The sequence below is a fragment of the Pseudopodoces humilis genome, chromosome 7 (assembly GCF_049639895.1).
Source record: "Pseudopodoces humilis isolate 2021_Gansu_Grassland_sample_001 chromosome 7, ASM4963989v1, whole genome shotgun sequence".
NCBI lineage: Eukaryota > Metazoa > Chordata > Aves > Passeriformes > Paridae > Pseudopodoces > Pseudopodoces humilis.
In genome coordinates, this window is record NC_142206.1 from 59,448,390 (window position 1) to 59,471,270 (window position 22,881).

At 43.9% G+C, this 22,881-nt stretch overlaps 1 protein-coding gene across 1 annotated transcript in view; it reads right to left on the bottom strand.

The window, feature by feature from the left end:
- Nucleotides 1-22,548, bottom strand: part of PELI2 (pellino E3 ubiquitin protein ligase family member 2) — a 67,242-nt gene extending 44,694 nt beyond the window's left edge. Inside the window, exon 1 of the mRNA XM_005528553.3 lies at nucleotides 22,376-22,548. Coding sequence (XP_005528610.2) covers nucleotides 22,376-22,452 — 77 coding nt within the window. The 5' untranslated portion in view covers nucleotides 22,453-22,548. The remainder of the gene's footprint in view (nucleotides 1-22,375) is intronic.
- Nucleotides 22,549-22,881: the final 333 nt, after the last annotated feature.

Here is a 22,881-nt window from a genome sequence, read left to right on the forward strand (position 1 = left end):
ATTGATTTTGCTTATACTTGTGTAACTGTTAAACAGTAATGAGTTAAAGTAGTTCCACTGGAAGTTAAAACCAGGCAATTGGGGTTTTATTGTTTGGGGGTTTTTTCCCCTCATTTTCAGAACACAATTTTAACTGGGAAAGGCCACTCTATTTAATTACAGGTCTCTGTGGGGTTTAATTACTGTTAAAATAGATAAATAAAGAAAAGTTCAAGCTTAAAAGATCTCTTGGAATCTTCAAATAGGAAGGAAATACAAGGAAAGTGAACATTGAACTCATTCATCCTGATTAGCACTGACAGATTTTCATGAAGGTTTTCCTTGTGCCCATTTCTACATTTCCTTTCCACAAAGGGCAGGAGGAACTGAGTGGTAGTTTTATGATTTGTTATGCTTCAATTATGGACCTGCAAGTTTGATTTTTTGATCCAACAGCAGTAGAAAGAGCTGGGACAATTCCTAGGGATACGCACACGTTTTAGAAGGGGAAAAGAGGGTGTGAGAAGTTGCTTCTTTCCACAGCCAGAAGGGGTGTTCATTTTTCCTAAGTCAGGTCTCTCAAGCTGTTCCAGGACACAGCTGGATTCAGCACCCAACAGGAGGAATAGCTGCCCACACCTTGCTGGGTCAGCTCTTCTAAGCACAGGCACCAGGAAAACTACAACAAAACCTGCCCTGCCCTCTCCTCTCCATGGCTCTCAACTCCTCCACTGAGCAGTGCCTGGGCGAGCAACAAGTGCTTCCCTCCAAGCAGCAACAGGATGGGATCACACATGGAGAAGGGACAAGGACTGAGGATACAAATTCCCCATCACCAAATGCTTCCTCTCACAAAGGAGAGCCATTTCCCTTCTCTGTTCTCTTCCAAGAGCTCCAGGATCAGCTTAGGGACCACACAGCTTTCTGCTTCACAAGGCCAGTCTTACCAAAAGAACCTGCAGCTGGAACTCTCCTTCACCCCACCAAAAAGCCTGGAACAAACGTTTCCAACTAATAAACAAACTAGGAAAAATCTCAATTTCACAGCAACAGAACAATCATTTCTGAGAGCACCCTGCCCACACACAGATCCAAGGGGCACTCTGGAAGTTCCCCAGATGTTCATCAGACCAATACACGTGGAAGGAGCAGCCCTGTACTTTTTCCAAATGCTCAGTGACAGCAATACTGGGACAAGCTGCATCATGAAACCTCCTGGGATAATTATTTCAGTTGATAGCACTATTCCTTGCAAATAAGGGAGTGGTGCTGGCATGGGCTATGGGCACCATAATTATCAAAGCCAGTTTCCTACAGATTTACATCAAACACTTGAAGAGTTTGGTATACAATGAGCTGCAAACTCCAATTAAGCTTTTCCCATGGCTGGGATATGTAATGAAAGCCTCTTCTCTGCCTGGATTCAGGGCTGTCTGGAGAGCAAGACCACACATGCTCTCTCCTACAGTCCACTGAGGCAAGTTCCTACTTTCTACAAGTCTTGTCCTACTTGTACTACTACAAGGACTTGTCTACTTCAGAGATCAGCTTTGAACTATTTGTTAGAAGGCTTGTTACACAAGCTTTTTTGGTTTATGGTTATTTTGGTTTTGTTTTTTAAAATAAATCCAGCCTAGACAGTGGTGAAGAGTAAATGACAGTTCTGTTATGTGGTACAAGAGCTCTAAATCTTGACCTGCAGCTTGGAAAGTTTGACTTCAACTCAAGGAAATCATCCTTTTATGGTATTTATGGAATTAAGGTATCTACTAGCTGACATTGAAGGTGCTGCATATAGCTGACTTTTTTTACAATGCTATCAAAATACAAGCCATCATAAACTTAAATACTTCTGCATACCTATGCAAACTATCTCCCAAAAGACTAAAACTGAACAACTCCTGTTTTTCACCAGTAATATTTCCCCCAGACAAAAAACAAAAATAATTTTACTTTGCTTTCCTTGTCTATTACTAAGAGATCTACAGCACACCTCACTGTTTTTGGATGAAAACCATTCCAAATGACAGACTTGGCTATAAACAGATAAGATGCTACAGTTCAGTTGTTTCCATAGCTTTAGTGAGTCAAACAGCACATCTTTGCTCACTGAACAATAAAGGTCCAGAAGTGGAGTCAGACTTGAATAAATCTTTCCCTGTAAGTACATTCTGATCCCATATTTGGTAGAATCCTGTAGTACATACTCTACACATAGCAAAATTCAGTTTGTGCTTACAATGTATTTTCACCATCCCTGAACCAGTGTGGTCCCACACTGCTGCCAAAAGCAGCAATCTCACCTTTCGCTTGTTAATTCATTCCCGCTACTCCTCTCCTTGGTTCACATGAAGAGGAAACAAAACTAAATTTATGCTTTAAGTTCAGTTTTAAAACCACATTCCTCACTCTCCAGCCCATTGCAAAGCCACAGAAGCACTTGTATCAGCAACATGGAAAACACTAGAGAGCAGGCGAGATTCCCTTGGAATTACTGTGAGTCTACAGCTGTCATGACATCCACCACATACGAAGGCTAAAGATCCCTCTTCTTTAGATCTGAAAAGAGTCACCTTTGCAACACCCAGTCCCAGAGCTTTTCATGGCTTCACACTGAAGTCCTGACTAACTGGAAAATCCTCTGCTTCTGAAGCAACCAGCACTCCCTCCCTTGAACATACATTAAAAGGGAAAAGTCACATGTTTATAGCTTATAGCAAAACACAAAGCTTCAACATATGCAACACTGACAACAAAATAACCGTATTTGTGTCTCCCTTTATATAATATCACCACCAGTACTTCATAGTCTTTACGCCCTCTTCCCTTGTATCAACCTCAACTATTCATTTTGTATCTAGTAATATTTCAGCAAAAGAATGGCTAAGGATTCCCTTTTTTAAAAAAGGCAAGAATTATTTGAAACTCGTTTTTCTGCATCACAGCTTCAAAAAACAAGCAGTTGCTGTCTGACAGTTATCTGAGAATTTCAGTGAAACACAACAGTGAAGTTATTCTCAAACTTAATCTCATGGGGAAGAATTGGCAAATAGCAAAAGCAAAGCTAAGGAGTTCTTCTGTAGCAACGGGATACTCCTGGTTCATTTCCTCCTTGGAGCTGTGTTCTCTGGTGCTATATCAGTGTCACAGGCATTAACTCAATATGAATTTAGGTCTCAGCTTGTCTCCAGCTGATTGCATGCTCCAGTGCCTGTTCCAGAAGAGCCTCCACCACCAGAGGTGTGCTAATCCCATTCCTGTTGGGGAGTTTTGGCAGTGAACACACAACTGCTCCTTGAACATCACAGGGTTTCAGAGATCACTGCAACAGATGGCAACAAACACCTTCAACACTGAAGTTTCTTGGAGGCTGGAAGGAGGATACTGTTTTATCCTTGTTGCTCTCCTTTCCAGGCACTCAAGCCTTGACTGACCAGAAGTTTCCCTTTCATGCACCTCTGGAAAAATGTACAGCCGCTTTCTGACCACACAATGACTGAAAACAGAGCTGGCAGTCACCTGCTCCACTCCCACCCAACTCAAAGGCTTGATCCAGGTAATCCATGGCACCTCTGTTTGAGTTAATCTGGAAGATCCAGGTCTCCCCGTTGAGTTTCAACATCTTCAGAGTTAAAACTTTCCCCCATGCACACAGCAAGGCAGATCCAGATCAAGCAAATCTGCACTACTGCCAAATCCACCAAAGATCTGAAACAACCTATTCTCTCTTCCTTCTCACAGCAGGCTCACGTGCTAGAAGATTAATTCCCATCAGATTTTGCTTTCTTTCTGAAGGAAAATGTTTTAAGTAGTTGCAACAGAAAAACTGAAGTAGTATTAAGTAGAAAGTCTACAGCAATAAGCAACTCATGGATAACCAAAGGGTTTCCATCCTTTCATTAACAAAAAGCCACTGATCCAAGCCCTTTGGTTTATGCAGCCTGGGAGGAAGTCCTGAAAGAAAGACACAGTCCCACCTCAGACTCTGCTGGCTAAGACAACTCCATAGGCATAAATGCTTCCTAATCACTACCAGTCGTACAGCTTAACAAAGCCAGTCTTCCTGCAGAGCAAGAAAATCCAAACCAACAAGTTCCAAAGTCCCAAATAATCTCATCTCTTTACCCAATTAAAAGCAATGTTTTTGCATCTTTGAATTTGATTATCCATAAGAAAGGTATGCTGGAGTTATTAATTGTGGCTACAATCAGTCTGGGGTTTTGGGTTGGTTTTTTTTGCTTCTGAGACAAGTGTTTGTTCTTACAACTTGCATTTGTGAAGTCATTTTACTATCATAAAACACTTCAGGAAGCATTCCCTTCTTCAGCACTTTTGGAATACTCGTTGGAACAGTGATCAGCCCTGTGTGTTCACCACAAGCCTTCTCCTCCCCAGCACCAAACTTTAGTATTCCTTGCTTTGTTTGCAGCTCCCTGTACTGTTCTCGAGCCTTCAAAGAGGCTGCAGTGATTCAGTGAAATGCAGCCTGACCTGATCTGTGCCATGACTCCAGATTTTTCAGAGAAAAGGCTGATTTGCATCACTGGCTCATGATTAGGAGTTACTTTTAATTACTTTTTTTATCTACCTTTCAAAAGTTGCTCCTACCATCCATCAGGAACCCAGCAGTGAGCTGGCCCCAAAGCCTCACAGAGCTTTTATGTTCATATCCATCCAGCCAGCCCCATGGATTAGCTTAGCACACAGTAAAAGGTTATGTACACCACAAAAAAAACCAAACAAAAATAGCTTTCAGAGGCACCTACTGCGGATCAGATAAGCTAGAACCTACTTTCCTCCTTCACAGGGTATACAAATTAAGTGGAACCTTATCTAGTGGAAACACCACAAGAAGTCACATGTGCCGTAGCTGAGGTTCTCCAGAGTGACCTTAATTATTCTCTGGTGTTCTGGAACAGAACTGGTCACTCTTCTTGTTTGGGGGCAAAGGCTATTCCTGGCTGCTGTGGCCTCCTCCTGCTCCTCCCACCTCCACCCAGCAAGAGATCAAAGCATCTAATACCCTACAGATCAGGTTAAATCATTATTTTTTTAATTATTCCACTCCACACATCCCCCTCCAGCACCAGCAGGACTACCCTGCTATTATAACAGCTGTAACTTAAGAGTCATAAGAAATCAAGTTTGTTTCAGGGAGAATATTTATAGAAAATACAGCTGACTAATCCTCATGCATGTTTAGCTTACATAATACAGGCACTTCAAGAAAAACACACCTGAGCTGTATTAACTTCACTCTATACAGAAAGTTAAAGGATGCTCTTGGCTTGCAAATACCACATGGATTGCGTAAGAACTGCTTTTAATCAGCTTTATTTACACCACACATCCAGCTTCCTCCAAGATTCCCAAAACTCTGCTATTTTGATACTCTTCTCACTGAGGGGCAGAGGAAGAAATTGTGGAGTAAGAAAATCCAGAAGTAGCAGAAGCAACCAGTTCCCAGGTGAGGGGCACAGGAGTCAGGGATTTATTACTGCAGCCACTTGGCACAGAAGACCAGGGAGATCCAGTCAGGAATACAGAAGAGCTGGCGTTTCTTCTGGGCTGGGGGAAACTTTCTGCACAAACTTCCTATTACCTTCTTGATATTTTTCTTAGCAAGTGGCTTGTTACTCATCTCAGATTATTCTTCTGGAAAATAACTTGTTGCTTTTGTTTTTGTGAAATCAAAGATAGCTGTGTAAGTAGCACAAGAGTTTGATTAAAAGCCGACACTCTGGAAGAACCCAAGGAACATGCTGATGCAGCCTGCTAGTTCATCAGGTTAAGCTTCAATTAAAGCAGTCAAATAACCTGAGAGTTCCAAACAACTTAATAGCTAAAAGCTCTCGAAAGCAGGGATGACCCGAGTCTCACAACACAAAACACAGAAGTCATCCATAATCATGATATGATCAGGGAAAAAGAAAAGTAGCAACTTTAACAGAAAAAAAATCCCGTATTTAAGATATTATTATACCAATTCCAATAGAAATAATATGCCAGCAGAACATTAGAATGCAAGAGGTTTCCCTTTCAAAAAGCAAAGGGTAAAGGGTAAGGAAACCTCTTCTTTCACATAATAATTTCCTTAACAATCTGTATTTCCAACATTTTACTGTTCCCCCCAGCATTCATTTAACAAGGAGGCAATTTTATTCAGTGCTTTAAGCTCATCTCCAAAGCTGTCAGCTAAAACCATTCACCGCTGCATAAAACCAGCAATGTTAGTGCACAGCAAAACACAGGGTATAAACTAATCAGGTTCATTTCAAATCATGCTTTTTATTCCAGCTAAAAGAGCACAAGAGGTGGGCAAAGCACCACGTTTGGAGAATCCTCTTTCCGACCCTAAGCCTCTCATAGCACAGAGAAAACACTACTCATCTGAGAAGGATCTATAATCTTCCAAATGCCACTGGAATTGTTTGATAGAGAATTTGGTTAATACACACAGAGCAGAAAGCGAGATCTGACTTTCACTGCATTCAAAACAAGTCAGAAAAACACAAAATCCCTTTCAAAGCAAAGTACTAAGCACAGCTGGCTTTCGGTGCACAGGAGGAAAGAAGGGAAGGAGGAAGACTTGATCCACACACCACCAGAGGCTCAGAACCACAGAGCTTTGTTTGGAAACTATTTACAATCTGCTCTTAAATATCAGATCAAGAAAAGGCTGCAAGTTTCAAAACTGAGACAAATTAGACTTCATAGCACGTAAGAGGATGAGAGACCTCAAAACCCACCTGCCCTCACATTCTGAACATTCTCCCAACCTCTTTGTACTTTCCACACGCTCAAAGGTGCAAAACCAAACTGTTCAAATTTTAGTCTGAGGAATGAAGAGTAATAACACCATGTTACAGCTGAAACTGTGCTACATTAAACATTATGGAGAAACTACATTTCACTCAAAGGACCATTTGAGCCATTGAAAATAAAAGCACAGTCCCAATAGTAATTTCCTAGGAAATCAAGTGCTTTCCCTAAAACCCTATCAAGGACTCATCATAGTTCACATTTTCACAAGAAAAGGTGATAGCTTTCTTATAACTTCACCTCCAAATACAGGCAGTGGCAATGTCATTTTTGTGATTTCACAGAGTGGAAGAAGTTCCAAGATGTCTGTAACAGCTTTTTCAAACACTCGAGCATGACAAGAATCTTCTTAGGCTGGTTTTGGTACCATTTAGCACAGAGGAAGAGACAAAATTTGCATCCATTTTGTGAATATAGGTGATCTCACCAGCAGTGCACTGCATAGAAAGTGAGGCACTCAACTACTGCATCCTGAGCTGCAAGAGCAGCTCCGAGTCTAATTCTATCGATTTTAACATTCTTTTTAGTTTCCCAGGGAAAAAAGATACCCTTACAAATTCAGCCCTCAGTTCAACCCTAACTGCTCAATAGAATCCCAAATATTTGCCTCAGGAACAGAAAATAAAGAATTGGGTTTCCTTCTTTGTAGCACTTGCAAGCATTTTTGCCTCTGAACACAGCAGCTTCCTTAATATCACTGATTCTGCATTATATCAACTGCTCCGTGGCACAGGCTGTCAAAGGGAAGATAATCTACTGCACTGCCTGCTCCTAGCACATTTAGAGTGGGAAAGTAAAGAGAAAAAGCAAAGAATTACCTTTCTGCCTGTTCTTGGTTAGCAACTGTGTTAAGTGCCCTGAAATCCACACAGGATAAATTACTCTTCATACCCAGTCTGAAAGAACTACCACCAATCTACTGGATTCATGTGTGGACCCAAAGTTCACAGGCATCACAGCACTGCTGTACCTGTGGGGCTTTTAAAAAAGTCTTAATAAACCAGAAATTAACAGTGCAGCAGTACAGAGAGCTGGACTTCAATATATCTTCTTCAGACTTAAAACACACTGACAGCTTACTAATTCACAGCAACCTTGGGTGTTTGCTTTTATCATAATCTGTAACAAAGTTAATCAGACATCTCCAGCCAGGAAAACATTTCTGCAAAGCCATTAAGTGTTTACTGCTGATCAGCAGAATGAATTCTGATCCATGTCCCTTCCTGACAACAAAGTCTTTCTGTTTTATACTTTCACCCCACAGAATTTTGAGATTTTGCTTCCCTTAAGAGGGCTTTCCAAAAATGCTACATAAAACAAACACTGACCTTTCACGGGCCTCAAAACACCACTTACTAACAATGAATCAAAGCAACAGAAGTGATGAATTCCTAATGTTTTTTCAAATCCAAATGTTCAGAGATTCTGATCTCTGAAGAATCTCACTACAGAGCTTCTTGCAGCAGTGCCTGCACAGGAGATCTTGCACTGCTGTGCTCTGCAGATGGGGAGACATCTCCCCCTCACTGAAGCAACAAGAGACTTTTACACAAGACAACCACACAAGACTGTGTTTATGAACAGACACAAGCTCTGAGACTGAAGCCACACTGAAGGCTCTACAGCAGAGAAGTTTCCTAGAGCAAAATTCTCACTCAGCTCATTTGCAGGGCTATTCCAGCTTCCCTACTTCTGGTTATACTCTGCAAGCTGAAGTTTCATTCCAACAAATACTAAGTAATGTGTACAAGTGGCACAATGGTTTGTAGAACAGAAAATAAGTTTAAAACCGCAGATAGCTCTCCCTCAAATTTTTTCCTTTGGAAATACAGCTCTTTTTCTCTGCCAACACCCACAAAGACAGACAGCATACTATTACTATTTTTATTCACCAACTTTCAAGAAAACAAGCCACCCCATATGCTTCCCTCTATTTCTCTAGGTTCCTTTGATTTTAAAAGCAAGGACGCCCTATGGGGCAAACCAGAACAAGAAAACAGAGGATCTGTTTAAAGCAGTGTTTCCCCAAGTACAGGCCATAGTATCAAACAGCATTACAGGACTCAGAAGCAGCTTTTGCAAGCCAAATGGAAATTCAGCTCTGGAAATAAAGCTCACAAGCTCAAGACTGAAATTGGAAGCGCATTGCCCAGCAAAGCATGACTGCAGGAGCTAGTTCAGAGACACTGAAATCGAGTAATTGATTACAGCTGCCTGGCTCGAGAGATTCCCTGTTGCCCTCAAGTTTTTATACCTGACATCACTCTCCATAAGGGCACCTTGGCCATGCTGCACTGTTTCCAGCTGAAGAGGGGAGTGGTATAATGCTAAAGAGCTTTGCAGCCACTGCAGTGCATGAGGATGTGTAAGTACAGACATAATCTGAGTCTATCTCATTTTTATGTGGGTTTTGGAGATACCAAATTCTTTCCTGTCCTCCCTTGCCCAGCTAAAGGTGCTGCACGTGCATTTCAGAACATAAACCACACATTCCCTAGCTACTCTGTCAATTCTTTGGCATTAGACTCACTACAGTATCTCTAAGGGTCTCCCACAACTGTTTTCCTTTCCTCCTACAGCCCTGTCAAAAAGAAGCATTTGTAGAAATCTCTCAGGCTGCACCACCTTGAGGGGGAGCAGAAGATAAGAATGACATCCAGAAATATTCACACCCCATCAGTTTGTTTCCATATCTTTGTGAAACTCAGAAGCAAATCTCCTGGAACTGCCCATTATAAAGGAACAAGCCTGAAACCTACTGGAGAGACAGTCATGTCTGGACAAATCCCAGATTCTTCCTTTCAGAGTTTTAGCCAAGGACAAAAATCCTTCACTAGGCTATTTTACAATCAGTAGGAAAAGGAACCATTCCACATCCAGAAAATTTAAATGTTTGAGTAACACAGAATACTATTCTTAGCTCTGAACTGAGCTCATTCATGAGGCAAAATATGAGACTGCTAAACTACACGAGACATTGTTGAGAGTTCTCAAAGAAGTTCCATCTTGTGCTCAAAATGACTCCAAAAAGCTGGTTTTCCAAGAAAAGACAACATTCCCTAACTCTTTTACATCTACCCCTCAGTTACTTGGGGTAGCAGAACATTTGTGTCCATTCACACTCACTCAAACCCGACATCCCAACGCTGTTATTACTACTGCAGGCAGCAGAGGTGAAGCAATAGTAGTGACAAGGAGAACAATGAAAAAACAAGTTTCATAAGCCAGGGAACCAGCAAAGCATGATTTCCTCTGGGTACATGTCTTGCAGTTGGATTCCTTCTTTGTCTACTGAGGTGACAGCTCCAAATGAAGCTTTTTCTCAGAGGTGAGAATCAGTCACACGGATTCCCTGATGTCTAACAAGGAGGGGGGTGGGAATCTCATTCATCTTACAGCCTCTCCTCACCAGAGCTCAAGTAGCATCGGGAGGCTGTGGAATAAAATCAGTTCAGTGACATCCTTCATTTCCAGTTACAGACTACAACCTCACCTGTCACTACATCTCTCAGTAAATCACGGCATGTTCACCAGAGGCAGATGGAAAATGACTGGGATAGGGAGCCAGTGGCACCAGCAGAGCTGAGGATTCAGTGTCCTGCTCCTGCAAAAAAACTGCCTGGACAGCCAGGAGCAGAGACTGCTTCTCTCCAGCTGTGGCATCACCACCCCAAAACTGACTGCTCAGTCCCAACACCAGATCCTTAAAAAGCTTATCCCATACCAACAAACACCAGCAGTTCCAGAGGCTACAGGCAGTTACGACCATCGGTGTGAAACAAGGACCTGCTCAGAACTTCTCCAGATTTTAACCACCATTCGTTTATGACAAGACAAACTGCCCATCTGAACAATCATTATCTGGACTTCTGTTCTTCCAAAACAAACAACAAATAATAGGAAACTGAAAGGTCCTGTCAAATTCTGCTTGCTATACTGTATTTTTTAAATTTTGACAAAAGCTGTCACACTGCACATTTAAGTCTGTACATCAAATAAACTCTGTCTTTTTCCAAATACAGAGTAAAGTCTAGGAAGAGAAGCAGGAAGAAAATGAAATGTGTGTTATCTCTACCCAGACCAGCCTTTAATTTAATAATGACTAAGTAAACCAAAGGCTGCTCCCAATCACTTATACAAGCTCCACTCAGTTCATGCACAAGTAAGAATGGTGCAGGAGGTGGCAGAACATCCCTTTGTACTCGTGGTTACAATAAATGAGTTGTTTTTACAAATGAATGCACTTATTTTCTGGATATTAAAGAGCATCATACATTCTTATCTCTTTTAGTTTAACTCAGCTAAGTATTTTGATCTTGTGACTTAGGCATGACAAACTGATCTTTAATGCATTTCTCAATCTCTGCACAGCACAAAGCATCCCACTTTTACCACCTGACATATTTGTAACTAATTTCATCAGTTCACAAAAGTGAGACACCTGGTTTTTCTCAACTGTCATCTCAGCCCAAAACTTAAAAATAAGCCCATTCTCCTTCTGGCTTGGGCCTGAATAGTCTCCAACTGGACCCCAGCCAGCCCCAAATCCTGTTCCTTCCTTCTCGCCTGCACTGGCTACAGAATGCCCAGAGGTGAAAGAACAAATCACTTTTGCTTCAAGAATCTGCTTACCCTTTAACAAAATATCATTTTGCCATTGTTCTCTCTATTGTTCTCTCTACACCAAGAGATTTCCAGTAGGTAAAGCCCTAACACAAACCAGTCTCCTCCAAAGAGTTGAAGGCGCAAACCAGCAATATGTGATCAGAGGCCAATTCCTGAGTTGAACCTGAAGTCACACTGCACATAATAAACCAGTAAGGTACACAGAGCTTGACTTAGACCCTGTTAATCACTTAAGCCCTGGCTTTGCTTACAGAGGGAACTGTACTTTCTTCCAGCATCCTTACATGGACAGCTACTTGCTGGATAACACCAGTCTCTGCATGCTGGAAACTCCAAACTTGCAATAAAACTGGATATATGGCACTCCAGTTTTGCAGCTGGAAGTGGGATTGCACAACCAGAGATAAGGCACAGCTAAGCAAGCAATGGAACTCCAGCATTCTGTGCTCAAACATGGAAAAAGGCCCCAAATCCAAGCCAAAAGTTAAAGCTCTTTTGCTCTGACAGCAAGAAGAGTGTGAAAATACTGGAAAAAACCCCAGCTTAGTTATCTTTCATAGGCAAAAGAAGAAACACATCTAGAGATTTTGGGAAAGCTCCATCAAAGTCTTTTAAATGGGCACAAGGACTCATGACCAAAAAAGGGCAAAAAAGAACATTTGGGTATTAAGAAAATATTTGTGGAAATTATGGGGAAAAATTTGTAGTGCACATCCCTAAAAGCAAACAAGCAGCTTGCAGTCTCTACCCTGGCACCCTGAGCAAGGCATTTCACCTAGGGAACAAATCTCAGCACAGTCAGTAAGACCAAAGCACCACAGCTTCCATGGCCACTGCCCATGGAGCCAGATCTGCAACCCCCTGGAATGCCAGCACCATCCCAAGGGCAGCTGCATCACCAGTGGTGTTTTGAGGCATCCCTCATCTTTCACTCTTTTCATTCTTCCAGTGAAGCCCAGCCTAAAAAAAGTGGAGTAAAAAAAACATGCAAAATTGTCCATTTGGCTGTTTCCAAACTTCCTTCTCCAGTTTTTGCTCTGATGGAAGAAATTACTCAGCTGCTCATATGAACCAACACCTGCCTCCTCATAGATCTGCCCCCACACCAAATCATTCCATTTGCTCAATTTGCCGGTAGTTTTTTGGCAAAAGCCATCAAGGTACTGACAGCCCATTTAATTAAACCTTCTGGCAGAGTCAGATGAGGGAACACTTACAAAGAATTCCTCTGTACTGCAGTCCTCCCAGAGGAGGTGCAGACCTGCAGCAGGACACTGCCACCTCTCCCATCACACACGTGGTTCTGGAATGGGACTTCTGCCCACTGCCCAGCACAGAAAACCACACAGCAATTTCATGAATCAAAACTCACTCCCTGATGCACTGAGAAATCACTCCAGCAAATTTTAAGATTCAGAATGCGATTCAAGGTAAATATTGCATGTATGTTAGCAGGAAGGTTAGGGCAAGCACAAGGTAATGAATCCTATCAAGTCTGAAAGATTCTTCTTCAACATCAAAATGATTTTGAATCCAAGTATTGAGCTGCACAGCTATTTGCTCTCAGAGGTCAAACATGCACTAGGAGAAAGGCAAGTTGAAAGTACAGCAACATTTTGGTATATTAGTCAATGTTCCATAAAAAACACAGTCAATCTGTGAGGTGCTGAACCCTGCCACAGGATGTGCTGGGAAGCAGGAACCACGCAGCCCTCGCTATCTTTCACCAGCGGCGTCTCCTGTGAGAGGAGGACACACACAAACTCTACTCCTGTTTCAAAGGCTGTGCCTCCACCAGCACTAAATCAGACATCAACAATCAAAATGAATTCACGCTGTTGCACATGAAGAAATACAGCTGTGCTTATATCAAAGTTTCAGCCCATTAACTTCTGTGTCCAGACTAAACAGTTCTTTCTTCCTAGGGGCACGTGCTCCAGGGTTTGCACATTTGGGCTCCAGTTTATTTGTAACAAGCAAGCAGAGATTTAAGCTTTTATTCACTTCAATTTGTTTACTTTCATACAGTGACTAGTTGTCTTCACAGTCAGTTCCACTCTGTCCTCACCAACGACATTTCCATGACTTAAGAGGATACACCTTAGAAGTTTGAAGCCTACCTGTTAGTTGAGGCATTACTAAAGCCAGCCAGTTTGAAGAATAAAATTGTTTCATGACAGCTTATGAACTAGAATCTAAATTAGAGACAGCACACATTTCTGGGTGAAGAGTAATTTGAAAGCCCACTAAACACATCATTACAGTTAAATAAGTACTTCAAAAAGTTAAAAAGCATTCCTCAGAAAGAAAGACTGGTAACTTTTTGTCCTCAATTCCTTGAATGTAAAGAGAAAAAAAAATTTTGCAACAGGGGTCAGTTAACCACAATACTCAAGGAGATGACCACAACACTTCTTGGCCTTCTCCTTTTAACCTACCACATGCCAGCTGTCTCATAACTTTTCTTGCCTGTCCCCATTCCTTTGGGGAGGCAGCACAACAGGTATTTTACACAGTACTTTACTCACTGTGCAGCTGCCTGCCTGTACCTCTGGTAAATACAATTAGTTGCTGCATAGCAATGCAGCTCTATCATAGTTAATGTAAGCAATAAATATGACAGAAGAACATCAGGTTTTTATTGACAAACACTCAAGTGAGAGCATGTGTGGCCTTTGTAACAATTCCCTAGAACAGGAAGCCTTGTGCTCCCCAGATTAGGCCCACATCTATTCCATCCTCCTTGAAACACTTGAGTTGTATCTACAGTGAGGTCAGCGTGCAATATTAAAAATTATACTGTTAAATGACCTGAAGTAAATCACTTCCAGAAGCACAAAACAGAGCTTGCCTGCTTTCCCTCCCTCCAGTAGAAACAAACTGCTGTTGAAAGCAGTTCAACCTAAACAGGTCCTTCAGCTATCAGCACCTTTGTATCATTCCTCATCAAATGGAGCTCATCTCCAAACCACTTTGCTTTTAACACAACAAACTCTTCAGCTTTGTAGACGTTGTCTGTATCCATTTTCACAACTGCTGTTTATAATGTGTTCCCTCCAGATGAAATTTCTGTTGTGAAACAGAGGAAAGCTTTTAGCTGAATTACTCTCTTCTCCATGAGCCAATAACTGCTGTACTACCCAGCTGCGTGCGTGCTTCCCAGTGACCTCACACGAGGACTTCCAAGGCTGGAATATGAAGAACTGAGTGAAACTTCATTGCAAAACAGCTGATAGTTGCTATTTTTAGGAACACAGGTTATACTAATCAGAAGGAGTAACTGTAGAAGCATTGCCTAGATGAAGACAATGCAAGTCCAGTGTCACCTTGTTCACACACCACTCATAACCCCATCACACTAAAATGCTGTGTCCTCCTGCCACACGGCTCCTCAGTGACAAGTCTTCAAATACCAATTATTTAAAACTGCTGAAGTTTCAGTGTACAAGGATTTCCTACAAAGACTGCCTTCCTGAATCCTAAAATCTCTCAACTCCAGCCAACAAGTTTTGTTTGTGGCAAGGGCAGGAGAGATGTTTATTCCTAGGCAAACCCAAAGACAGCTTACTCTTAGTGCTGAATTCCCAGCACCACGATGCCTACTCAGACTTTAAGAAAACCCTACAAACAGTGTGCTGCCTGGTGTCCTCCCCTGCTCTTTGGTTTTAAATCATTATTCAGTCATCACCACTGCAGAGACCCAGGGAGAGTCACACTGCAAGGTCAAACAGTCACACAGAGGGGCACAGCTGGCGGTGCAGAAGGTGCTGGATGCTGCAGCACAGGCGAGGAGCTGGGACAGCTCCTGCTCTGCCCTCAGAGCTCACTAATCTCTGCTTTGGAACCCCCACTGCTCTCAACTGTACTCTTTGCTTAACATGAGCCCAAAACTATTCCAGGCTAGCAAGTAATAGGATTAAAGCAGTCTAATCCCAGATGTTACTTACAGTTTGTCAGACAAGGCACGAATTGGTGCCCCAAAGTACAGGAATGTCACTATGAACTCAAGACCCAGGACTAACCTGCATAAAGCTACAGCAGGAGATGCCTAAAAACAAGTATGATGCAAAGATAAGGGAGGCATAAAATTCTGAACTGCATCTTCTCAAGAGGGAAACAAGCCCTCCAAAGGAAAAGCAGGAGCCCCTCAACAAATTGGTCTATGCAGGTCAAGTGAAAATGCAAGGGCACCATTTAGTGATGTCTTCGTAAAACAAAAAAAAATGAGCAGCTTTGCCTCAGAAGTCTCTGGAAGCAGGCACACTCCCTATACCAGCATCCTCATTCCTGTCCCTGAAGGTTTAAACTCGTGACAAGTCACACGCAACCTTTCAGTGGTGACCTTGGGACAGAGCGAGAATAAACATAAGGATTTCTGTTGATAAAAGAAAAAGCATTCTCAACACAAATTAGATTTAAGGTATCTAACAGTAGAGGCAAAAAAGGATCTGACAGCAAAAAGTACACTGGAAACCAGCTTGAGATCCTGTTTCAAGCTGGGAGCTTAGACCAAATCCTCCTCTACTTCACTTGCCCTGCTGACCACAGGACAAATAAGCCACGAGTATGACAGTGCCGAATAACCAGACACAACTGAGATGACACCACAAGAAGCGCTAAACAAAGACAAACAAACACGCCAGAGGAGTCCTCTTTGGAAGGTTTCACAGCCACACCAGTCACAAGTGCCCAGGACAAATTGAGAACCAAAGGCTGTGCAGACAATACCAACAGGAAACATGACACTTTTGCAGGACTTTGCAAACAAAGTCTAAAACTTCTCTGCTGGCACCCTGAACTAACAAACCCCACCCAGAGCAGGTACTACACTCACACACCTTCTCATCAGAAGATGAAGGTTAAGATCAAGTTTAAACCTTCTATCACTACTGAGCAAGTTAGAGAGCAACATTAGTTCTGTGAGTATAAACCAGCCATAGTTTCAGTTTGAACTGGATAATAGAAAGTTCCTGTCTTCTTAGGAAAATCTGTTCTCAAGCAACCTTGTAATTACAGTCAAAGAACAGCCTGCTGTTAAGAAGGAACATGAAATAGCTTAAGTAAGATAGTGGTTTCAGCAGCAAAAAACAAACCTTAACAGCCTAGAAAGTAATTTCTTGGTTTATATGCATATTTTAAAGTAGAACCAAGTGGACTGTTACAGTATTTACAAATTTACATTTACAAATTCCAGCTGAAAATGGAAAACTATTCATCCCTGATTCTGCCAGGATTGAAGAGGAACAGTGGTTCTACTTGGTTCTACACAAGAAGTGCATCAAAGGCAAAGATGACATTTCCCAGACTTGTTTATTCAGAGTAAACTGTTTTCCATATTTTAAGAAAAAAAGCCTGAGCCTTTCACTTCCATATGTGTGACCTCCTGCCTGTACACACCAAGGGGATTAGTTTAACTTCCAGAATGCACTCAGTTTCCTTTTTATAACAAACATTAAACATGCAGATGTTTGAGGCTGTGATTTGCTTCAACAAACATAGATTTTGGAGTCTGACGTTTCTGCCCTCTGATTTTACATCGGTACTGAGATGCTGTGAATAAAGCCTACAGCTGGATACAAATCTGCACTCTGAGAAAGTCAAAAGTACTCCAAGGAATAGGATAGCTACAGAAAACAAACTCAAGTATGTTTTCTTTCTTAGCTTAAATGAAGCAAAACGTTTGCTCTATCCAGCCATACACAAGTATTCCAAAAAAATCCACAGACCTTTCCCCAGATATAATCCTTTCCACTGTTTTCCTACACTGCAGTTAATGTTCTATTCAGACACAATTCTTCTGGTGTTTGATTAATCTCCTTGCAAGTTTGAACTGACCCTGATCACACATTCGTAATATGCACATATAAGATCCACTATAAACACAGCACAAGACAAAGGTCTCCAAGAAGCCACTGTTAATATTAAAAAAACGAAGAAAAAAAAGAAAAGAAAGCCCAAACCAAAATCTGTTTCTCTAGAACAGCAGCCTTCCAGCAATGACTGCTGGAGTCAATGATTCTCACAGAATCGTGACCCTGAACACATTTAACTGGTAGCTCCCATAATGTGCTTTAAATGAAACCTAAAGTACATTTTCAAATAAGGTTTAAAAGCAGAACTCGAGTCACCTAAGCAGTTTCACCAATGTATTTACACCAGACAGTGCAGAAAATCACCAAGTCGTTAAACCAAGCCTCAGTCTGGTATCAGACAGCAAATCCATCTACGTGCAAACTCAGTCCCCAGTTTAATTCCACAGCCAGGATGACTCTCCCTCCTCCTTCAGTCCATGCACACAAGCAAAGAGCACTCAAGGACAAGCACAGATCCCACACTGCATCTGCGTTTGTCACCACCACTGGAAAGCTGCACTGGCTTCTTCCTGAACTGCGTAACAAGAGATGAACAAGAGCTACGTGAAAAGCCAGACAGGTTAGTAAAAAAAAAAAATGGAAATGTGTTTATAAGCAGAAGACATTTCAGAAACTTCATTTACCCATGGGAACTTTGATCAGTCAAAAAAAGGCAGTAGGAAAAACAGGAATTTAAAAATGCGTATCCATTTAGATTAACACAGAAAGATCGTTTCAGATCTAAAGTTGCTTCGAGTATAAAGCAGTCTATCGATGAGAAGATCTTCCCAAAAATTACCACAAAAGACTAAATACAAGTAGCAATTTTTGTAGAATCCCAGAATGGTTTGGGTTGGAAGAGACCTTAAAGACCATTCCATTCCAACGCCCTGCTATGGGACATCTTCCACTAGACCAGGTTGCTCCAAGACCTATCCTTTTATTCTAATTTCTCAAAAGGTTAAATTGAACCAAAACTACAGCCTGTTTATTCAAGTATGCCCAACAGTCCACATTAAACAATGCTCCCATAACAACTCACAGTGGCTTCTTTCAGCACTGAAACCTCCAAATTAACCAATATCATTTATTTTAATGGTTGACAATGGAACATTTACACGTAAAATGTTGACAGCAATTTCAAAGTTACTACTCTACTACTCTACTGAGGGACAGCCCTTAGAGTTCTGTCTGGTTCAATTTAAAAAATGCATTAGATACTGCAAAATCCAGTAAGTCTGTACAACAAAGTCTTCCTCCGCTGAGGATGCACCAGGCTGCACCTCCTTGCTAAGGAGTAGCAAATACCCAGAAAGCCTTTGGTTAAGAAGGAATATTCCATTTACATGCACACAACCACCAGAAACCCCATCCAAAACTGCCACACAACAAAGCATTCAATGGCAGGTGCAAATCTTTCGCTGCTACAGAACTCAGCCACTGACTACAGCTCGTGTCTCTTTGCTCTTCCTCCTTCAATTTACATCATTTTAATCAAGTGACTTTCCTGAGAGGCCACAGCTGCCCTTCCCCATGGTGCAGTCCCAAAGGATTTAAGGGTCCCAGGCCACTGACACCTGCCTCCAGTGACAGCCACCCCCTGCAGCCAGGGACCATCTCCTTCACATTCAGCAGAGCCATGCCGGCTGCAATGACACTGCTGGAATAAAGTCCTCAGGCCAAAATTCAAAGTTAGGGGACAAAGGGGCACCAGGAGGAAGGGGCCAGGACACGAACCTCAAAACATTAACAACACACTGGATAAGTCAAACAAAAGCTACTGACAACCGCAGTAACAAACAAGCCCCGACACTATTCAGGTGCTTGGTACTGCATTCAGCATCTCCTTAACTTCCTCCAGCCCCACGTTCCAAGAAATATATAATGAGCCATTACTTTGACAGGACTTCAAACAAAGCTGCTTTCTTTTTTTCTTCAAAAAGAATTAGAATATGAATGTTTCTGCTTCACCAAGAAATCCAGAGCCTTTTGTGAGCAGATGATGCTACGAGCAGATGTACACAAGCAGATTCACAATAAAGCAGATGATCTCTTCTTTACCAGCCATCTTGACCTGTCTGGCTCGATTTACATAAACTGTTTCTATTCACTACAACATTGATTATGTAAACCTCGGCAAAATCTTAACCAAACACACGCTGCCACATCACTGCCAGCACAGACGTAGCGCGGTGCTGGGAGAAGGTTATTAGAAATGTGTTTGTGAAACGCCTCGGGATTTACTGGGGCTCACATTAAGGCGCAGACTGAGCAATCACAACTATTGCAGACAATAAGGAACGTGTGCCCTGCTGGGAGAGGCAGCTCCTGCCAAAACACCGCCTTCCCCTCCATTTAAAGGTCAAGGTACAGCAGCCCCACTTTAATACTGCTAAGGCAGAGTGAGAGCAAAAGATAAAGGGAAAGTTTTGTCATCTTAAAAACAGGAGCTCAGCAGTTTGCCAGGTATGCCAATTCCTTTGTTCATCATCCTTTTCACCACCTAATTTAAAAGTCTCACAGTTCAAGACACAAGTTATTCATCAACATCACAATCAAGGCGTTTTTTTTTAAAAAAAAAAAACAACCCACACAGTGTCTCAAAACAGCTTTTTCTTTTTTTTTTTTTTTTAAATCTAGCTGCGAGGCTGCGCTATCAATTTTAATCAGGCAGTTGTAACAGGAGCTGCAACACTGTGCTTCTGCTGGTCCCCAGATCTCAGTTTCACTACAGGGAGGAGAGCAGATTTACACTGTCTTATTTAAATGATACTCCAGATTACAAGATTTTAATACAAAACAGGTACTAAGAGGTTCTTTTAGCATCCTGAACAGCTTAAGCTGTTCCAAGAGTTCCTAGTCACAAATGTTGAGTCACCAAAGAAAAGAGAGGGATGTTTGCATTCTTTGTGGTGCTACAAACAACATTTAAGACACCTCTGATAGGAGTAACGAGCTCCTGAAGTGGCAAAGGGCTCTTAAAACAACAATTTTCGGTCTAAAAATTAAAAATACAGTGTCTGAAGTCATGAGATTTCCTGGAGTGCTTCCATCACGTCCACCTAGCCCTACATCACATTGTGTGAGCAGTGACAGCCCCATTGTTTGAGCGCAGCCACAGAGACAGCGTGACCAGAGAGACTCAGCCCCCCTGCACTTCTTGTCCCTGGCTGCACTGCAAGGACAGATCTGTTCGCATTTTCAGTACATCCTACACCTACAAGATGCAACCTCAGTAGTTTTAGAGAACGGCTGAAACTCAAACAGGACCTAAACTCAGCCATACACGTTTTATTTAGATTTTATTGGCATGCTTCAACACACACAGTGAAGATCAAGAGCCCAGCAGAACCGATAAGCTGAGATCAATGCGTCCCCATATTAAAGGCAAAGCGCACCAGACTTTGCCAGGTTAAGATCAGAGCCAAAGCATTTCATACTTCTGTACTTTCAACTGCTGCTAAAAATAGTAAAGCAACAGAAAGAAAAACGCTTCCAGCTGTGCACAAAGAGCCTCTGCAGCACAACATCAATTTATGCACTCTAATTTAATTAAAGATTCTGCATTATACTATGACTTTATTGTCAGAGACAGTGTTGCACAGCTGAGCTCACCCTCCATTTCCACAAATGAAACAGTAAGAACGTTTCTTTATTAAATTTTGTGAGATATGGGTATTTCTCACGAATCAAGGGACTTAAATTCAAGGATTTCAAGTAACAGCTACGCCACGTTCACGAGAGCAGCTGTGTTTTATTCCACGGTAACTGCATCTTGCCCCAGTCTCGTGACAGGAAACATTTAGCATCCCTTAAGGAAAAAAAGGTGCACGACTGGATACGAGTACCCAGCCTGGACTGCTCTTTTTAAAACTGTTATTCCCCAAAGTGAGCACGGCTCTTTAGGAAAGGACCGAAACAAAAATCCCTAAGAAACCACAACAGGGTTTTCTACGACCTTGCAGCAAATATGTACCAGATTCTGGGGGAGGCTGAGTAACGCAGCGAGGCTGCGACTGTGCTGCTTCGCGGCTGGCTCCCAAACCTTTCCGTCGTGTTTAGCACTGAAAAATTACTCCATGAACCATGCGTTACCACGTATTAAACTACCAAAATTAAGCATCTCTTCTGAGGTTCGCGAGGGCTCTCAGCAAGCACGGCTTAGACGCTTCTCCCTCATCTGCCTCCGCGGCGCTCAGCAGAGCGGCTGCGAGCTTTAACAGCAGGGCAACAGCGTAATGCCAAGCGGATTACTTTAAGATCCATATCAAGCCGAGAAAATAAATATTTCCACGACGAATCTGAATATAAGTGCTTCACCCTCCTCCCGCTCCTCGTTCCAAAGTCATCTCCCTGCCATCTGTAAGGAGGACGCCGTCTCCCGGAGGCAGCGGCGGAGGGACGGGGCCCGCAGCGGGGAGCGGGGGGGGTTTGTGTGCCATAACCCCGCACCCTCCGGCCCCGCAAGAAGTTTCTTCCCCAGCCCCGCCGCGACCTCCGTGCCCGAGAGCGGCCGGAGCCCGCTCCGCCAGCCCGTCTGTCCCTCCGGCACCAGGACCACCATCCATCCATCCATCCATCCATCCATCCATCCATCCCCCCCCCTCCGGCGCCGGGACCACCCCCCCATGCGTCTCTCCCTCCTTGCTCCTCTCGGCCACCGGGTCCCCGTTCCATCCCTACCCGCTCCCCCCGGCACCGGGTCCCCGCAACGGCCGCACCGCGAGCCCCGTCACGCACCGGGACCTCCCCCCCTTCACCCCTCCCCGCTCCTCTCAGGCACCGGCATGACCCCGTCCTTCCCTCCCTACATCCCTCACTAAACGGGACCCCCATCCATCCTTCCCTGTTCCCCTCGGGCACCGGGACCCCCCCGTGGATGCCTCGGGATCGCCCCCCCGCCTGCAGCGGCCGCGCCGCGCACTCGGCCGCCGGGCAGGCGGGAAGCGCCACGCGCCCCCCTTCACCTCCGAGCGCTCCCTCGCAGCGCGGAGCCGCGGCCGGCGCTGAGCCGGAGGCTGGGAGCGGGGCAGCCCCCGCCGCCCCGGGACCGCCGCGCTTCTCCCCCCTCCCCGGAGCCCCTGCCCAGCGCTCACCCCAGCACCCCCAGCTCCCCGTACTTGACGGGCTCCTTGTTCAGCGCGCACAGCTCCTCCTGGCTAGGGGAAAACATGGGGCCGCCGCTATGGTAGCACCGGCCGCCCCCGTCAGAGCCGCCGCCGCGGGGGCGCGTCCCGAGCGGGCTCCGCTCCGCTCTGCGCCGCCGGCCACCGGCAACGGCCACTACACCGAGGGGGGGGCCAGGGGCGGAGCCAACGGGGGGAACGGACCAACCCGCCGCGGCGGGGGGTCGGGAGGAGCGAACCGGCGCCGTTTCCCCCCGCGAGGCTGCGAGTGGCCCCGCCCTCCCCGCGCCTATTAACAGTCGGCGGACGGGGCGGGGCTGGGCGCGGGTGCGCTCCGCCCCCTCCCCCGCGCCGCGCCCCCCCCCGGCACAGGCGGCAGTGGTCCGGCCCGGCCGTGTTATGTAAACATAGAGTAAAGGGGACCCGGCCGCTCTTAAAGGGGCCGCGCACCGGCGGCCGCGGCTCGGGGTCAGCGA